General features: G+C 42.8%; 2 protein-coding genes across 2 annotated transcripts; one reads left to right on the forward strand and one right to left on the reverse strand.

The window, feature by feature from the left end:
- The first annotated feature begins 1934 nt into the window (after positions 1-1934).
- On the forward strand, positions 1935-5712 carry LOC102615108 (uncharacterized). The gene is made up of 6 exons (XM_052439652.1): positions 1935-2373; positions 2818-2934; positions 3169-4009; positions 4114-4287; positions 4504-4877; positions 4963-5712. The coding sequence occupies exons 3-6, from the start codon at positions 3178-3180 to the stop codon at positions 5506-5508; spliced, it is 1926 nt and encodes a 641-aa protein (XP_052295612.1). The 5' UTR covers positions 1935-2373; positions 2818-2934; positions 3169-3177; the 3' UTR covers positions 5509-5712.
- Positions 5713-5864: 152 nt separating this feature from the next.
- Positions 5865-13580, reverse strand: LOC107176464 (uncharacterized). Its single transcript, XM_015528984.3, has one exon. It carries the CDS (start codon positions 12550-12552, stop codon positions 6634-6636), a length of 5919 nt encoding a protein of 1972 aa, XP_015384470.2. The 5' UTR covers positions 12553-13580; the 3' UTR covers positions 5865-6633.
- Positions 13581-17030: the final 3450 nt, after the last annotated feature.

Below are 17030 nucleotides of genomic sequence, written 5' to 3' on the forward strand. Positions count from 1 at the left end.
TAGGTAATTTCGATTTAGTACCTGTAATTCTTAGTCAATTATTCAGGTGGTCTCTTTATTTAAAAAATTATGTAAAATGTCCTTAACCATTACTTCCACTGTTGTTGGACCTACTTTTTAGAAGTAAAGTAATATTTTTGTTTGATAAAGTAAATATTTCAAAGAAACTGATGCTACAGGACATAAATAAAGAATAATTATGTACATTTTAATGGAGACAGATTGACAAGAAAAAATTTTAAGTGATTTTTTTTAAAAATATAACATAAAGCAGCATGAGAAAGGCTCAAAGGCTTGGACAAAGAACACAATAATGAAATCAATCTATCATCTTCAATGAAGGGATATTGCCCATGCCTCAAGTAAAATAATGGACAAAAACCTTTGAAAAGTCATCACACCTATCCTTAATTGGCACCAAATGAAATTTATATAAAAGTAATTTCATATAATAATCTTCAAGGATTAGCATATATAACAACTAGTGCTGTGTTAACTTTAATCTAATTATTACTGATTTCAATAAACTAAATTTGGTTGATGGTACGTATAAAGCATATCCTTTATTCGTTTGATATATAACCTATTGTTTTCGGCTGATTTTGGGTTAATGAATAAAAAACCACAAAACCAACGCAAGAGCAATAAATTTATATTTTTGTCGGGGAGCGGGGTACCTCGCTTGTTCGGCACGTGCGGGCTGTTTGGGATTTTTGTGGAGTGAAGGAGGATTGAGATGACGGTGGATATGGAGGGGGTCTGACTTCAGGTGCGGAGGGCTGGTGAAACTCGCCTTAAACCTGCGAAACAACCAAAAAGATGTCAGAGGTGGAGCCGGGGGTGGCCGGCGACCACACTCCGACGCTCAAGTCAGAGTTGGGTTATCTCAGGTTAGAGAGCTTGCAAGCTCTCGGTAATGGAGATTTTGAGGTTGAAGAAACCTTCGTTTTTTTTGGTGAGTGTGTTCCCTTCCTTGATAAAAATTAAACCTGAGTATTTATATGGTGTACCCCGGTCGCCGTGCCACCTGGCGCTATTTTAGTGGCGTTCCCTGCTGTCATGTCAGGAATATTCTTATTTTTATGCGTAAGGCGGCTTAGACGTTTCAAAAACATCAGTGGAGAGCAAGTATGTGGCATATTCACGTGTTGGGCGTAGTGGAGTGGTCCCGCGTACCTCTGCAATTCCGTTGTAATTTTGCAGGTATAGCAGGAAAAGCTGGTGGTCCCAACTGTCACAATATCACACTTTTGGCGGATTCGCTGGCGTGACAGGCGGCTGTCTCCTCTTTCGCGGCACAAGATTTCCTTATTTTTCGACACGTATCAAACCGATCTTTTTGAGATTCAGGGCCCACATATTCCTTCACATATTTACGAAGATTTTTGTATCCTCTCATGGTGTACCTGAGGTACCCCCAGAGTCCTTAGGGTAGCCGGGGTACCTAGGGTACCCGAGGTACCCAAGGTATCCGAAATAAATTAATCTCTTAAATATCGACACGTGGCGCTTCATCATTAGCCTCATATTTCCTTCCCAAACAACATCCCCCTAGTTTCTTTGTGGCGAATGTAACTGAGGCACAAGAAACTCTTGGAGGAACTGTACGTGACACGTGCCGATATTTACGCACTGAACTGATGCATGTCTTCTTGAAGGAACATCCTCCTGATTTTTTTTTTTTTTTTTTTTTTTTTAAAGATGGGAACGAACAGTTGTCTTCATGTCTCTCTCTCCTTTTTCTTGGGAAGTGGCAGCCGTCTGACATGCAGTTTGAATTAAAAAAATCAAACTCACGCAAACATCCCTGATCTTCTTTTCGTGCAGTGTGCTCTATCAGGTTTAATTAACACCCCTGATGTAAATGTCAATCTCTTGTCGTTTATTTTGAAAATCCCAACATAATCTCCCATCAAATTTAATTACTTCCAGTGGCTTCTTGCTTGCTCTGGCTTTTAAAATTCAAAAACCAACCAAATCATTTCAACCTCCAGCTTCACGCATTTTTTTTTTCTTTTATATATAAATCACCTACTGCACGTTTTTATTTTCCCTTTATTCTACAATCCCCAGGCACTTTTCATCTTCTTCTCCAAACTCCAACGCCACCCCATCTCCACTTTTTCTTTTTATTCTACTTTTTTCTTCTTGTCCTTTCGTCTTCCATCTCCTTTTTTCTCTTTTTTTTTTTTTTGCTTGCTCACTCTCAGCCCACTATTAAATTTTCTTTCTCTTTTCTTCATCTTCCTTTTTTCTTCTTTCTTTTTCCCTTTTTTTTTTTTTTTTTTTTTTTTTTTGTCGGCCTTGGCTCCCGTGATTTCCAGTGGTGGCGTGACAACGGTGTTCGGCTGGTGGTGCAGTAATCTCCTTGTGGTAAGCCATCTTCTCCCCCCATTTTGCTCCTTCGTTTCTTCCAGGGGCCTCTTCTTCTTCTTCTCATTTTTTTTTTTAATCCATGCTCCTCTCTTTTTGTTTTCTTTTAAATCATTCTGGAGGCTTTTCTCTTTCTCTTTTTTTTTTTTTTTTTTTGACTTCCAGGCTCCTTTTTTTTTTTTTTTTTTTTACTTCCTCTTTTTTTTTTATCTCCAGGCTTCTCCTTTTCTCTTTATTTTTTTTTTTTGACTTCCAGGCTCCTTTTTTTTTTTTTTTTTTTTTTTCTTCCTTTTTTTTTTTTTTTCCCGGCTTCTCCTTTTTTTTTTTCTGTTCGTCCAAGCTTCTCTTTTTTTTTCTTTTTTCTTCCTCTCTTTTTTTTTTTTTATCTCCAGACTTCCCTTTTTTTTTTTTTTTCTCTAATGGGTTTCATTGTGTCTATGACAGCCTCTGGACAGCTCCATCTTTTGAGCAATTTTTGGCGATTTGCGACTTCTCTTGGCGATTTATAGTCTAAAACTTACTTATTGGCGACTGAAATTTGCTACTCTTGGTGAGATCTAGGTATAAAATTTTTCATACCTATTTTTGACTTCTTTATTTTGAAGAAGAATGTTGTGGCTTTGTTTTTGGATTTGTTTCTGGTTTTCATGCGAAGTGTTGGCATTTTTTTTTTTTTTTGTTTATGCTTTTATTGGTGGATGTTGGTGTTTGGCTTGTGATGGATGAGGTTTGAAGTTGTGGGGGTATGTTTTGATGTGGAGTTTTTCTTTTTCAACTTGTGTTTGGTGTTTTTAGGAGAGCAAGATGGGGAGAAAAACTGTTGGGAAAAAGGGTCGTAATGTGGTCGGGGAGCCGGGGGAGTCGAGTGAGGAGGCTCCCCTTTCTGATTCAGCCCCTCATATATCCCTTAGTGACGATGATGGGTCCCCTTCGGCTAGTCCCAAGTTATCTCGAACCAAAACTAATAAAAAATCAAAGATTAAAGGCAAACACCCAGCCAAGTCAGCCCATAGAAAAACTCGTGCAAAGACATCCAAACCCAAATCCCCTATTCCTGTTAGCATTCCAGAACCTCCCATGATCTCTCCATCTGTCTCTGTAGCTCCTAAGCTCTATGCACTAGGGGGTAGGCCGGCTACTCCGAGAGATTTAGAAAGGGTTAAAGCCAAATACAACATACCTCATTCTGTCCACCTTAGGGTACCTCGCAAGGGCGAGTGCCCCGAGCACCCTCATTCTGATGGTGTTGCCCTTCATATCGACCTTTTTGACTTAGGTCTCCGTTTACCTCTTCAGCCATTTTTTAGGAAAATGTTCACTGAAATGAAAATTGCTCCCGGACAGTTATCCTTACCTGGTTGGAGATTGCTCACGGGTCTGGAGGTTTTGTGGCTAGATATTTTTGGGGAGGATATTTCTTATGGAGATTTGAGGGGGCTTTATCAGTTGAAGAAGTCCGCTGGTTTATCCGTAGCCTATTTTGCTACTTGGGGGGTTCATGGTAATTTGGTGAGACCGGATCCCTTGCTGAAAAAGGGCTACAGATATGGGTGGTTTGTGGCTGAGGGCGAGTGGGGGAAGAGCATTCCAGCGGGAAATGAAGTTGTGCAAGTTCGGAACTTCTTCAATGAAGATAGTATGTGTTTCTTTTCTCTTCTCTCCCTTTCTATGTATATATACACCTCTTCGCATGAATTTTCTTCTTATTCGTTGTTTTTTTTTTTTTTGGGATTTTTACAGACATCACTTGGACCAAGGGAACGTGCCCAATTTATGAAGTGGGGAGGAAAGTGAATGGTGTCATAGAGAGGTTCCAGATTTTGCAGAGTGAGGGTGATGTTCTGTGCACTTCCCGGTTGGCGAGAGCTGGTCTGATTAAGGAGAGTTTTCAGTCTTCTTCGGGGGGCGATTCACGTATGGCTCTGTGGTGTTGCTGGGGTACCCCGCCTTCATTGGTTCTGTGGGGTGCCCCCATTATTTGAACAAACTTCTTTTCTTCTTTTTTTTTTTCTTTTTGCTTTGGTGGCCATCTCTTATTTTTTCTTAATGTGCCTTTTTGCCAATGACGACTCTGTTGTTTATTTTCCTTATTTTTCTCTTTGTCTCACCCCTTTTTTTTTTGTTGGATAGGCATGGACCCTTTTGGCGAAGATTTTGACGCCTTCTTCAGTCGCATGAGCGGCAGCTCCTCCGGTACCCTGGGTACCTCCGCAAAAGGTGACCGACCTCCCGTCGTTCCAGGCGGCAAAGGCAAATTGCCCGTCTCTTCTCTTGGGGGTTCTCGGGGTACCCCGGCTACCCACAAGAGAAAGCTTGGCTCTCTTTTCTCGACTCCTGGAGACCTTATGGAGGGCGAGCTGGATCCGGTGGCTAACAAGCGGATATCGCACCTGACTGATTGCTTCCTTCATTCCTCTGAGAGTATTTCCACAGACATGGCAATGGAGGCGGATAAATTAGATTTAAATGAGCGCTATAGCCGAGCGCTCAAAGCTTGTCATGACGTAAGCGTCTCTCACTCTTTTCTTTTCCTCTTTTTTTTTATATCGTCCTGACTCCCTTTCCTTTTCTTTATTATTATTTGTGTAGGCGGCTTTCTACCTTAGCCACGGTCTCCGAGACCTTAGTGGCATCTCGGCTGTACAGACCGAGGTAGAGAGGCTGCGAGGTGAGGTTAGGCTCGGCCAGTCTCGGGAAGAGAAGCTAGGAGAGGAGGTCAGGGCTTTGCAAGGGCGCTCGGATGACCACGCCCGGGAGAATAGTCGATTGTCCAGGAAGTTGGAAGAGGCGGAGTCTAAGCACGGCGAGCTACTATCTCGCCAACCGGAGATGATGGACAAGGCCTTTACTCTTATCATGACTGAGGTCTGGAGCGTCGAGCCTGAGTTGGTGGTACCCCGGGTGGAGAAATGGGTGGACAAGTCGGCCATCCTTAAAGCGATAGAGGACAAGAGGACTACCCAGGCTCCCCCATCTCATAGCCCCCCTCAATCTTCAGGGGTACCCCAAGTACCCCAGGCGGATCTCCTTTCGGTTAGCGCTGTTCATGTGGGTAGCAGCTCTTTGGCTGCGAGTGTTCCTGTTGATGCCCCCGTTGAAGGGAACGATGGAGAGGATGTCCCCCCTTCTGCTTGATCTTAATTGCCATTTAGGGTTTTATCTCGAGATATCTTAGCAGCTTTCTTTCTTTGCTTCTGTACCTTTGTAGTATGGCATCATCCTTTTGTTGTGTTGGGATACTTGTCTTTTGGAAGGTTGCCTCGGCAATCTTGCTACTTATTCGCATTAAATTTCTGCAATAGACTTTATTCGGCATACCATTGAATTCCTTGCTTATAATTGATTTGTGTAGACTCGCGGGGGTTCCTCAGGTACCCCAGGTACCCCCCTGATGTATTTTTGGCGCTTGCGTGGTGATTTCCGTAGATGTGCTCACTGATCGTCTTAATAAAGATTATGGCGCATCTCAAAATAATTTAATAATTCACACATCATCATAAGATAAAACGAAATTCATATTTGGCGCAACTAGGATAAAATAAAGATTATGGCGTATCTCAGATAGACTTGTGGAGTTTGTCGGGTACCCCAGGTACCCTCTTTTTTTCGGGGACCTTCTTGGCCCCCTTTCTTGCAGAAATGGTAAAAAACATGCTTGTTTTGCCATCCGCTTCTAGTCAATATTTAATAAAATAATGCGAATAGAGGGGCATGCTTGCCTACCTCGTTTCGTTTATCTATTCTTTACTTGGCTCAAGCAAAAGAATGGAGGTGTGGGCGTGTGCATACCTTAACGGAACCTCATGGCGTTAGGGTATGCTGGTTTACCTCGCCCTCGGGCCTTCTCTGACCCTCCCTCTTTACATTTGTTGTATTATTTCTTTTTGGCGTTGACCTCGAACAGATCTTCACGATCGAATCGAGTCAGATACCTCAGGTTCCCCTGATTATCTTGAAATGGAGCAATTATAGCTGAATAAGACATGGCGTAATAAGAGGAAGTCACATTAATGGCGAAAATTTAACCATAATCACATTCGGTAATCAAAAGGAGAACATTACATAAGACTGACTCATTGTCCCAATGAGAATAGGAAATCATATAGATATCCACTCTCTAGGACTTAGGGAATTAAAAAATTTCACTTGCACATGTGGGGTACCCTAAGTACCTTTCATGACTTTACCACATTGCACACATAGTAAAGAAAATAAGAGATAGATAAAGTGAACGATAAGGTTTAAGACACTGTCCTCATGTTAGTAGTACTTCCTCAGCATTGCGGCATTCCAGGGATGCTTGACGATTGTTCCATCCATGTGGAGTAGTCTGTATGCCCCTGAACCTACCGGCTTGTCTATGCGATATGGGCCTTCCCAATTGGCTCCGAAAGAGCCCTCCGAAGGTACCCGGGTATTCTGAGTTACCCTTCGTAGGACTAAATCCCCTTTCTTGAATGATCTGGGGCGTACCCTCTTGTCATATAAATCTGAAATGCGGTGCTGGTATATTGCAACCTTCAATTCTGCTTTGGCCCTTTTTTCTTCAACAAAATCAAGATTGAACGCAATCATAGAGGCATTCTCGGCTTCATTAAAGTATGCGGTTCTGTGAGAGGGTATCCCGATTTCAGCTGGAATGACTGCATCAGTCCCGAAAGCCAGAGAAAATGGAGTTTCCCTGGTTGAAATATTCTGAGTTGTCCGATAAGCCCAAAGAACACCGGGTAACTCGTCTACCCAAGCTCCTTTCCTTTCCTCCAGCCTCTTTTTTAGGATACCCTTGATGATTTTGTTGATGGCTTCCACTTGTCCATTAGATTGCGGGTGAGCCGGAGAAGCAAATCGGTTGGCTATCCCAAGCTCCGAACAGAAATTTCGAAATTTTTCATTATCAAATTGCTTCCCGTTGTCGCTGACAATTGCATTAGGGATTCCATATCTGCATATGAGGTTCCTCCAAACAAAATCAGTGGTTTTTCTCTCCGTAATGCTTGCCAACGGCTCCGCTTCTACCCACTTTGTGAAATAGTCAACGGCTACAATTGCATACTTAGCTTGTCCTCTACCAGTTGGTAGTGGGCCAATGAGATCTATACCCCAAACAGCAAATGGCCATGGAGAAGACATGACAGTTAACTTTTCTGGTGGAAGGTGGGGTACCTTGGCAAATCTCTGGCACTTGTCACAACTCTTGACTATGTTTTTGGCATCCTCTCGCATCGTAGGCCAATAAAATCCTTGACGAATGGCCTTCTGTGCCAATGATTGTGCTCCATAGTGGTTACCGCAAATCCCTTCGTGTATCTCTCTCATGACATATTCGGCATGTTCATTTCCCAAGCACTTTAAGTAAGGGAGGGTAAACCCTCTTCTGAATAAGGTATCCTCGATGAGACAATATCGAGCAGCTTTGTACTTTAGCTTCCTTGCTTCATTCTTATTTGAGGGCAGATCCCCACTTCTGAGGTATCCTATGATTGGTTGCATCCAGGGTACCCCAGCAGTTATCGACCCTATTTCTTCTGGCTCAAGTAGATTAACACTGGGTGTAGGTACGTACTCAGCAGTGATTGGACCAACCGACTGAGTTGCACCGAAGGAAGCCATTTTGGCAAGGTTGTCAGCTTCACAATTTTCTAATCGTGGAACTCTTTCCACCTTGACCTCAGCAAATTGAGATATTAATTCTTTTGTTCTCCCGAGGTACCCCTTCATATTTTCTTCCTTAGCCTGATATTCTGAGTTGATCTGACCGACCACCAATTGAGAGTCACTCTTAATGTGGACTCTTTTTGCACCCAAGGCCTTCGACATCCTTAGCCCCGCTATCATAGCTTCATACTCAGCTTCGTTGTTTGAGGCCTTGAACCCGAATTGCAAGGCATAGCATAGCTTCACCTTATCTGGATCGATGATTATTACCCCCGCACCGCTTCCGTGCGAGTTGGAGGAACCATCAACATAAATTTCCCAGACCTGCTCTTCTTCAATAGCTGATGTAGTTTCGCTCGGGTACCCCGGGATCTCCTCACCCCCGGAGTCATTGGCGAATTCTGCAATGAAATCGGCGATGGCTTGGGCTTTAATAGCTGAGCGTGGCTTGAAGATGATGTCGAACTCACTCAATTCAAGAGACCAGCGAAGAAGTCTTCCAGACATATCTAACTTCTGGAGGATTTGTCGAAGGGGAAGGTTTGTTACAACGACAATGGTGTGGGCCTGAAAATATGGCCGGAGTTTCCTCGCAGAGATTACCAAAGCCAAAACAAGCTTCTCTGTGGCGGGGTACCTCTTTTCCGCATCCACCATTGCCCTACTAGTGTAGTAAATAGGCCGTTGCACCCCGTCTTCATCTTCTCTAAGCAACACCGAGCTAGTGGCGTGCTCGGAAACAGCGAGGTACAACAGAAGCACTTCTCCATGCTTAGGCTTGGCGAGCAATGGTGAATTAACGAGGTACTCCTTTAGCTTCTGAAAAGCCTCTTCGCACTCGGCGGTCCATTGGAGCTTCTTTCCCGCTTTCAAAGCTTTAAAAAATGGCTTGCATCTGTCGGTGGCCTTGGAGATGAAACGACTCAAGGCGGCTATCCGGCCAGCTAAGCTCTGGACTTCCTTGATGGTACTTGGTGACTTCATCCCAAGAACCGCCTGAATTTTGTCGGGATTGGCCTCAATTCCCCGCTGTTGTACCATAAATCCAAGGAATTTACCCGAAGTCACCCCGAATGCACATTTCTCAGGATTTAGGCGCATCTGATGCTTTCTCAAAATATTGAAGGTGTCTCTGAGGTGCCCCGAGTGGTCATTGGCGTACACCGACTTTGTTATCATATCATCGATGTACACCTCCATGGTACGACCGATTTGCTGTTTGAAGACCTTGTTCACCAAACGCTGATAGGTGGCGCCCGCATTCTTCAAACCAAAAGGCATAACCTTGTAGCAGTATAGCCCACGGTTGGTGATGAAGGCCGTTTTATCTTGATCAGGCTCGTACATTGGAATTTGGTTGTACCCGGAGAAAGCATCCATGAAACTAAGCATCTCGTGCCCAGCCGTAGCATCGACCAGCTGGTCTACCCGGGGAAGCGGGAAGCTATCCTTAGGGCAAGACTTGTTTAAATCCGTGAAATCTACACACATGCGCCATTTCCCGTTAGACTTCTTAACTAATACAACATTTGAAACCCAATCGGGGTACACCGCCTCCCTAATAAACCCCGCTGCTAGCAATCGGTCCACTTCTTGTTCAATGGCGTCATAGCGTTCCTGGTTGAAAGCTCGACGTTTTTGTTTGACAGGCCTATGATGTGGATCGACATTGAGCTTGTGGCAGGCGATAGAAGGCGGGATACCCGGCATGTCCGCATGAGACCAAGCGAACACATCTAAGTTTTTCCTTAAGAACCCAATAAGCTGCTCTCGGTGCTGGTCAGGGAGGTTGGAGCCTACCTTGACCATCTTGGTTGGGTCCTTATTGCAGATCATAACAGACACAAGATCCTCAGCCGGTGTTCCTCGCTTTTCATCTTTCGGTACCCGGGGATCCAGGGGTACCTCGACTTCTCCCATTGATGCTGAATTGGGACTTTGGGGTACCAGTGGTGCCCTGGGAGCTACCACGTCCACTTCCATTGGCCCAGCTTCATACGGCGCTTGGGGTACCTGGGAGTTCGCGGACCGTTGAGCTTTCTTACGTGCAACTCTCCGGCGTCTAGCCAGTGCCCGCTTGGATAGGCTGGTAAATGGCCTTGTGCTGACGGGGTACCCTTCTAGGAACATATTGGTGGCGATTTGGTAGCTCACTTTCGATGCGACCGAGTAGCACCCTCGAGCCGATTGCTGATCCCCTTTGATCGTGATAATTTCTCCAGCGGTTGGAATCTTCATGGTGAGGTAATGCATGGAGATTGCCGCCTTAGTTGTTGCTAAGAATGGTCTTCCCAAGATGATATTATAGGCACCTGGGTGATCCACAATAAGAAAATCAATCATATGAACAACACGGTGAGGTACCTTACCAAGTGTAACGGGCAGCGTAATAATGCCCTTTGGGATAACCATATCGCCGGCGAACCCAATAAGAGGTGTAGCACATGGGGTGATCTTTGGCGATTCAATCAATAGTTGATCCAAGGCGCTTTTGAAAATGATATCAACGGAGCTGCCGGTGTCTACAAGAGTTCTTGCTACCTTACCAGTAGCAACCTTCAACGTTATTACTAAGGCGTCGTCATGGGGGTACGAGACATCTTCAGCATCTTGCTCTGTGAAAAGGATAGATGGGGGATGGTGGGGTACCCCAGGTACCCTAAGTTGATTTTGACAAGCGAAATTCACTTCTTTTCCAGGGCGATCCAAAATTGGTGGCTTGCTGTAACGTTTGATGGCCCGTCTAGATTCCCCAGCGAGGGTAGGACCCCCTGCTATCATTCGAACATACACGCCTTTCTTAGATCCCTGGGGTATCTCGGCTTCGGGATGAGGGTTAGCAACTTGTTTACCCTTATCTTGTTCCGAGAACTTCCTTGCCTCACGCATATCAGCCACAAATTCCTTGAGATACCCACTCAGAATCAATGACTCAATTTCTTCCCTCAAGTGAAAGCATTCAGCGGTGCTATGGCCGAAATCTTCATGAAACTCACAATACTTCAAGCTACGCTTCATATTGGGGTATTTCCGAATTGGCTTAGGTGGGCGAAGCATCCCTGTATCCCTAATATGGTAAAAAATTTGTTCTGGAGATTGATTCAAATGGTGGAAAGAGTCATATCTGGATTTTTGTGGTGCTTCCTGTTGTTCTGGCGGCAGCGGTGGGCTATGTACTCGGGGTGCTCGGAAGGGTACTTGAGGTACCCGGGGTACCCGGGGTACACTAGGGATATTCAGTCCTCTCCCACGTGGGGTTGGACGAGGTGGGCTGTGTACCCGGGGTGCTCGAGAGGGTACCTGAGGTACATCGGCTCTCTTGGGTTTCTCCTTGTTCCTCACAACTTCGACTCTATCTTCCTCCCGCTTTAGGTTACACTTCTCATCCATTTCTATTTGTTGCAGGGCTCGAGAACGAGCTTCCCCATATGAAAGAGGGCGGTGTTTTTGAAATGACCGCCATAACTTCCCCAAACGCAAATTCTTTTCAAAATGAGTGAGAGTATGTTGGTGACCAAATGTACCGGTACGCAACACCTCTTGGTGGAAGCGGGTTACGTACTCGGCTAAAGACTCTGAATCCCCTTGCTTGACGAAAGCAAGCTTGGAGGATGTTATATCTTGGGCGGATGCATAACCAAACTCATGAACAAAATCTTTTAGGAGCTGGTCTAGGGAGGATACACTACCTGCCTTCAACGATCGGAACCATGACTTGGCTGGTCCGGTGAGGGTATGCGGGAAAATTCGGCACATAGCATTGTCGCCCACTCCTTTAATCATCATCTGGTCACGATATAACTCAGCATGTTCCACGGGATCCGAGGTACCCGAGTATTGTTGTATTTGAGGCATGGTGAACGCTTCCGGGAGAACCGCTGTCCGAATCTCCATGGTGAACGGCGAGTTATGCACTGCTGGTGCTAGAGCATTGGTGGGGTTTTGTTTTTCAGAAAGGAGCTTCACTTGAGCTTCGAGGTGCTCCATTTTTTCCAGGAACTCGCGGGGTACCCCAGGTGCACCTGAGGAGGCCGCTGTTGTCTGGGAAGCTCTTTTGGCGTTTAACTTGTACCGGAGATCTTCATGGACTTTTTGTTTGCGTTTGGTACCCTGGTTACTACGGGAATAACAAGAGGCAGTGGAGCGTTCTTCCCGGGAGCCGACGGCTTGAAACTTTGAACGGGTGCCCGATGGCCCATGCTTTGGTCTACTTCCCTCCGGTATTTCAGACCTTGGTATGATCTGTTTCTCACCGCGTGGAGGCGGGACATCTTGAGTTACCGGAGAAGTGGCTGCTTCGGGTACCCGAGATCCTACTGCTCTGAGAATCGCATGAGCTAAATCCTCAAAGTGTTTATGAGTAACGGGCTCCTCGTCGGGTTGAATACCAGCTGATTGCTTAACTGATTTGCCTTTCTCTAGGCGGGATGCCCTCCTTGCCGAGTCACCCCTCTCATCACCGCCGTGGTCCTCTGCTCCATCATGACCTAACATTTGGTTATCAGCGGGTACGTCGGGTGCCATGGTTGTGCAAGCACACGTACCGACAAGCTTAGCACTGTGTGGAAGCTTTTTGCGCGCTCCCCACAGACGGCGCCAATTGTTTTCGGCTGATTTTGGGTTAATGAATAAAAAACCACAAAACCAACGCAAGAGCAATAAATTTATATTTTTGTCGGGGAGCGGGGTACCTCGCTTGTTCGGCACGTGCGGGCTGTTTGGGATTTTTGTGGAGTGAAGGAGGATTGAGATGACGGTGGATATGGAGGGGGTCTGACTTCAGGTGCGGAGGGCTGGTGAAACTCGCCTTAAACCTGCGAAACAACCAAAAAGATGTCAGAGGTGGAGCCGGGGGTGGCCGGCGACCACACTCCGACGCTCAAGTCAGAGTTGGGTTATCTCAGGTTAGAGAGCTTGCAAGCTCTCGGTAATGGAGATTTTGAGGTTGAAGAAACCTTCGTTTTTTTTTGGTGAGTGTGTTCCCTTCCTTGATAAAAATTAAACCTGAGTATTTATATGGTGTACCCCGGTCGCCGTGCCACCTGGCGCTATTTTAGTGGCGTTCCCTGCTGTCATGTCAGGAATATTCTTATTTTTATGCGTAAGGCGGCTTAGACGTTTCAAAAACATCAGTGGAGAGCAAGTATGTGGCATATTCACGTGTTGGGCGTAGTGGAGTGGTCCCGCGTACCTCTGCAATTCCGTTGTAATTTTGCAGGTATAGCAGGAAAAGCTGGTGGTCCCAACTGTCACAATATCACACTTTTGGCGGATTCGCTGGCGTGACAGGCGGCTGTCTCCTCTTTCGCGGCACAAGATTTCCTTATTTTTCGACACGTATCAAACCGATCTTTTTGAGATTCAGGGCCCACATATTCCTTCACATATTTACGAAGATTTTTGTATCCTCTCATGGTGTACCTGAGGTACCCCCAGAGTCCTTAGGGTAGCCGGGGTACCTAGGGTACCCGAGGTACCCAAGGTATCCGAAATAAATTAATCTCTTAAATATCGACACGTGGCGCTTCATCATTAGCCTCATATTTCCTTCCCAAACACCTATCATTCTGTTAATGCTCCTACAGATATAACATTAGATTAAATTCTAAAGATTTTTCAATCTCTCGTCATCGACTCGTCAAACACACCTTCATGCAATTGAATAGACAAAAATTATTTTATAATTAGTTGAAACAAATCATATTTTAATTAACTATCATTCACATCATGAATTGTTTCTATAAAGGACTGCATAAGCTGCCTGTGGAAAGCAGGACATATGGGAGAGTCCTAGGCTGAAATAGGATAATAGTGCAGCAGATTGCTTGGCCAATTAATTCAGGACTTCTTTGTTACACTTCAACTAAGTTTGAAGATTTCTTAATTTTCTCTAGATGCCATTGGGTCGTTTGTCTTTAAGTATATATTTTATTAGATTAATTATCTTGCTATTGTCCTTGTATTTTTTTTTTTAATTTTTTTTATAGGGCAGTCTTTATTTTAAAGGACAAGGCTCGTTATCATCTGCTTAATTCTTTATTGCTCTTTATTTGATATCAACAAATTCCCTGATCGTTCCACTAAAAAGAAAAAAATTGACATAACAGAAAGAAAAGAGAGAGAAATTAAATGGCTTACTATCGATCTGCCATTTTATTAATTAAATGGCTTATTTCTTTAAAAAAAAAGTTCATGCAAAAACAGTAGTGCATGCATGAATTTCAAAGGAAGAAATTAGAAGGATGGAGGTCGACTGCATTGGCAAGTAAGCATATCATTGCAAAATCCGGTAGCACCGTCTCCAAGTTTTCGCTTACAATAGTCGATACATTCGGAATCCTGCCTGCATTTATCAGCTTCAGCCTCCACTATTCCCCCACAATCATTTCCTGCAAACCCCTCACAAATTAAATGTCAATTGTTTAAAAATGTGTGTGTGTTTGTGTGTAATATAACCGTCAATTGTTGATAAGGAGCCAAGGAGGTGCTCATGCAACTTCATGCAGACCATGTTTCACGTGCGGGATGAATTTGTTTGAGTGTCAAAACAATAGCGGGAGAATCACCACGTCAAACTATTCGTTGCTGGTTTGGAAGAGAATCAAATTGTGGTTGTCATGTTTGATTTGGATTCGGTCACTAGGTTTATCTTTAAATATTTTTCTTGTTTTATTTTACTATATTCTAGCTGATATTGTTGGCTAAGAACCAAAGACTTGTGATATTAGCTACTATAAATAAGCTTCCCGTTGTGAATAAAGATAGTCAGCAATTATCAAACTAAATTATCTCTAGTCGTTCTCACCAAAAGCAGAACAACGTTATCATCTTTTAATCATTGTTAGCAAGCATCTGACTGGGACCTATCAATTGCATATGCCATCCCATGCACCAACTTGTTAGATTATGAAACATAGAGAAAAAAAAAAAAAAGTAGGCGTGGGTGTTAATTGATTTTTTAGCCTCATTCCTCTCGAGAATTTGACATTACAGTGGCCAGATAAATAAAGTTGTTTAAAAATAACTTAGCCAGATAACTCCTAAGAACAATTAGTTATTTATATATGGTAGTGCACTGTTGAATATTTAATAATGTAATATTGTTATTCTATGCAACAACTAGAATGAATAATTGAATTAATTTAAAACAAATGAAGATTTAAAAGTCGTTCACCTGTAGAAAGAAATAAGAGAACGAACAGAAGAACAGCAAAGATTGAGGAAGTTTTCATTTTCTTTTTTCTTGTTTGAAATTAAGAGGCTAATGCAAGTTTGTAACAATGTGTAATTAAGTTCTGATTGTGAGTATTGTGTAAGGTGTGTCTGTTGGCGACTATATATATACAGACACACACACGCGCGCGACCATGGCTAAAACATATATATTTGTTAAGAAATTTGCTAGAGAGTTTCTAAGATATGCTCTCTTGTCAATTTTAGTTAATAATTAAGTTGTCATTATATATTGTTGCTTCATTTGTGATACTCTGTAATTAATTTATAGACATTTAAATGGTTTAACATAAGACTTTCTATATTTTTTCGGATTTTATTTAGTTTGAATTCAAATGTCATGTAAATGTGTTTTTAATCATAGCCATGTTCAATTTTCTTTTTTTAAAGGCTAGTTAAATATGATCCCTTTCTAGTATTTTTGGCATCATGAGTATTGTCATTAAAATTCTATTGGCATGTACTGGCTCGTTTGGCTGAAGGATAACAAATTTGGGATTGGGCTATTTGACAGAACATTTACTATGTCCCATGGTGCATGAAAGAGCTTTGCAATTACTTATCCTAGACTCGCACAATAATTTCATGAATAGAAGAAAACTTATCCTATGATCCAATTGAATTTTTTGAGATCAATTCTATAGTTCAATTCTATAAAAGAATGGAAATGAAAGAAGAAAGAGAAAACGAGCGAAAAAAATGTCAATTTTAATTTCATTGTGTTGTTCCACACAGATACCTTTCTCCTTTTCTCTTTTCATCTCGTCTCCTTTTCATTTCTTGAAAACCAACATGCCATAAGATGCATTTACTTCCTCCTATTGAATGCATTTACTTTCAAAATTTGTAGAATGAGAATGAAAGTGACGGGTTCTACCAAATATGAGAATAAGAAATAAAAATTTTGCGTACGTAGGCATGTGTATTTTAATCCAAATTAAAGGCATGAAAGAAGCCATGCTTAGATGACGATCGTGACAGTAATTTGTGACAATTTGACAATCTTGCTTATGTGCTACCCTATCGCACATACATTATTACTCATTTATACAACTGAATATGTAAATACAAGAGCATGCAGCATGAAACATGGACAAGGAAACCACACTGATGAAATCAACAATCTCATTCGCCTTCAATGAAGGGATTGGCCATGCCTTGAGTATAAATTAATGGATTAAAAATCTTTGAAATGTCATCACACCATATCCTAAGCACCAAATTCCGCTCCTTCAAATAGGAAATTAAAAAAATCCTCGGCACCAATTTAATTTTATTTAAAGTTAATTTTTTTTCCTTAATATCTCAGAGTTAACGTATATAAGAATTGCATGTTTTAAGTCAAATAAGAGTTGTTGACTTGACGACTTCAACGAACTCATTTTAGTTGAAGGTAGGTATAAATTAAGCACATCCTCCAAATTATTTTATAATTAGTTGTAATTAATCAAATTATAATCGTCATTCACACCTTGAACTTGCTGCTATAAAAGACTTCATAAGCTACCTGTGGAAATTAACCGGGACATGTATATAATATATATATATTTGGGGAGAGATTCCTGAAAGGAAATGTGGTACATGAAAAACAAGAAAGGTTTCCAAGTTTCCGGAATCTATGTGAGATTAAGAGGACACAAGTTAAATAAAGAAGATGGTGACCGAGCTCGGAAAGGGCATGTGCCGGTGCTGGTAGGGCAAGAGGAGATGGTGATGGAGAGAGTTCTGATACCAACCAAGCTAATTGATCATCCATATATAGTTTCTCT

Source organism: Citrus sinensis, chromosome 4 (assembly GCF_022201045.2).
Source record: "Citrus sinensis cultivar Valencia sweet orange chromosome 4, DVS_A1.0, whole genome shotgun sequence".
Lineage (NCBI taxonomy): Eukaryota > Viridiplantae > Streptophyta > Magnoliopsida > Sapindales > Rutaceae > Citrus > Citrus sinensis.

Coding starts and splice junctions, on each gene's coding strand:
- LOC102615108 (XM_052439652.1), top strand. CDS start 3,178: ATGGGGAGAAAAACTGTTGGGAAAAAGGGTCGTAATGTGGTCGGGGAG. Junction 4,010..4,113: donor GAACTTCTTCAATGAAGATA/GTATGTGTTTCT, acceptor GGATTTTTACAG/ACATCACTTGGACCAAGGGA. Junction 4,288..4,503: donor TTCTTCGGGGGGCGATTCAC/GTATGGCTCTGT, acceptor TTTGTTGGATAG/GCATGGACCCTTTTGGCGAA.
- LOC107176464 (XM_015528984.3), bottom strand. CDS start 12,552: ATGGCACCCGACGTACCCGCTGATAACCAAATGTTAGGTCATGATGGA.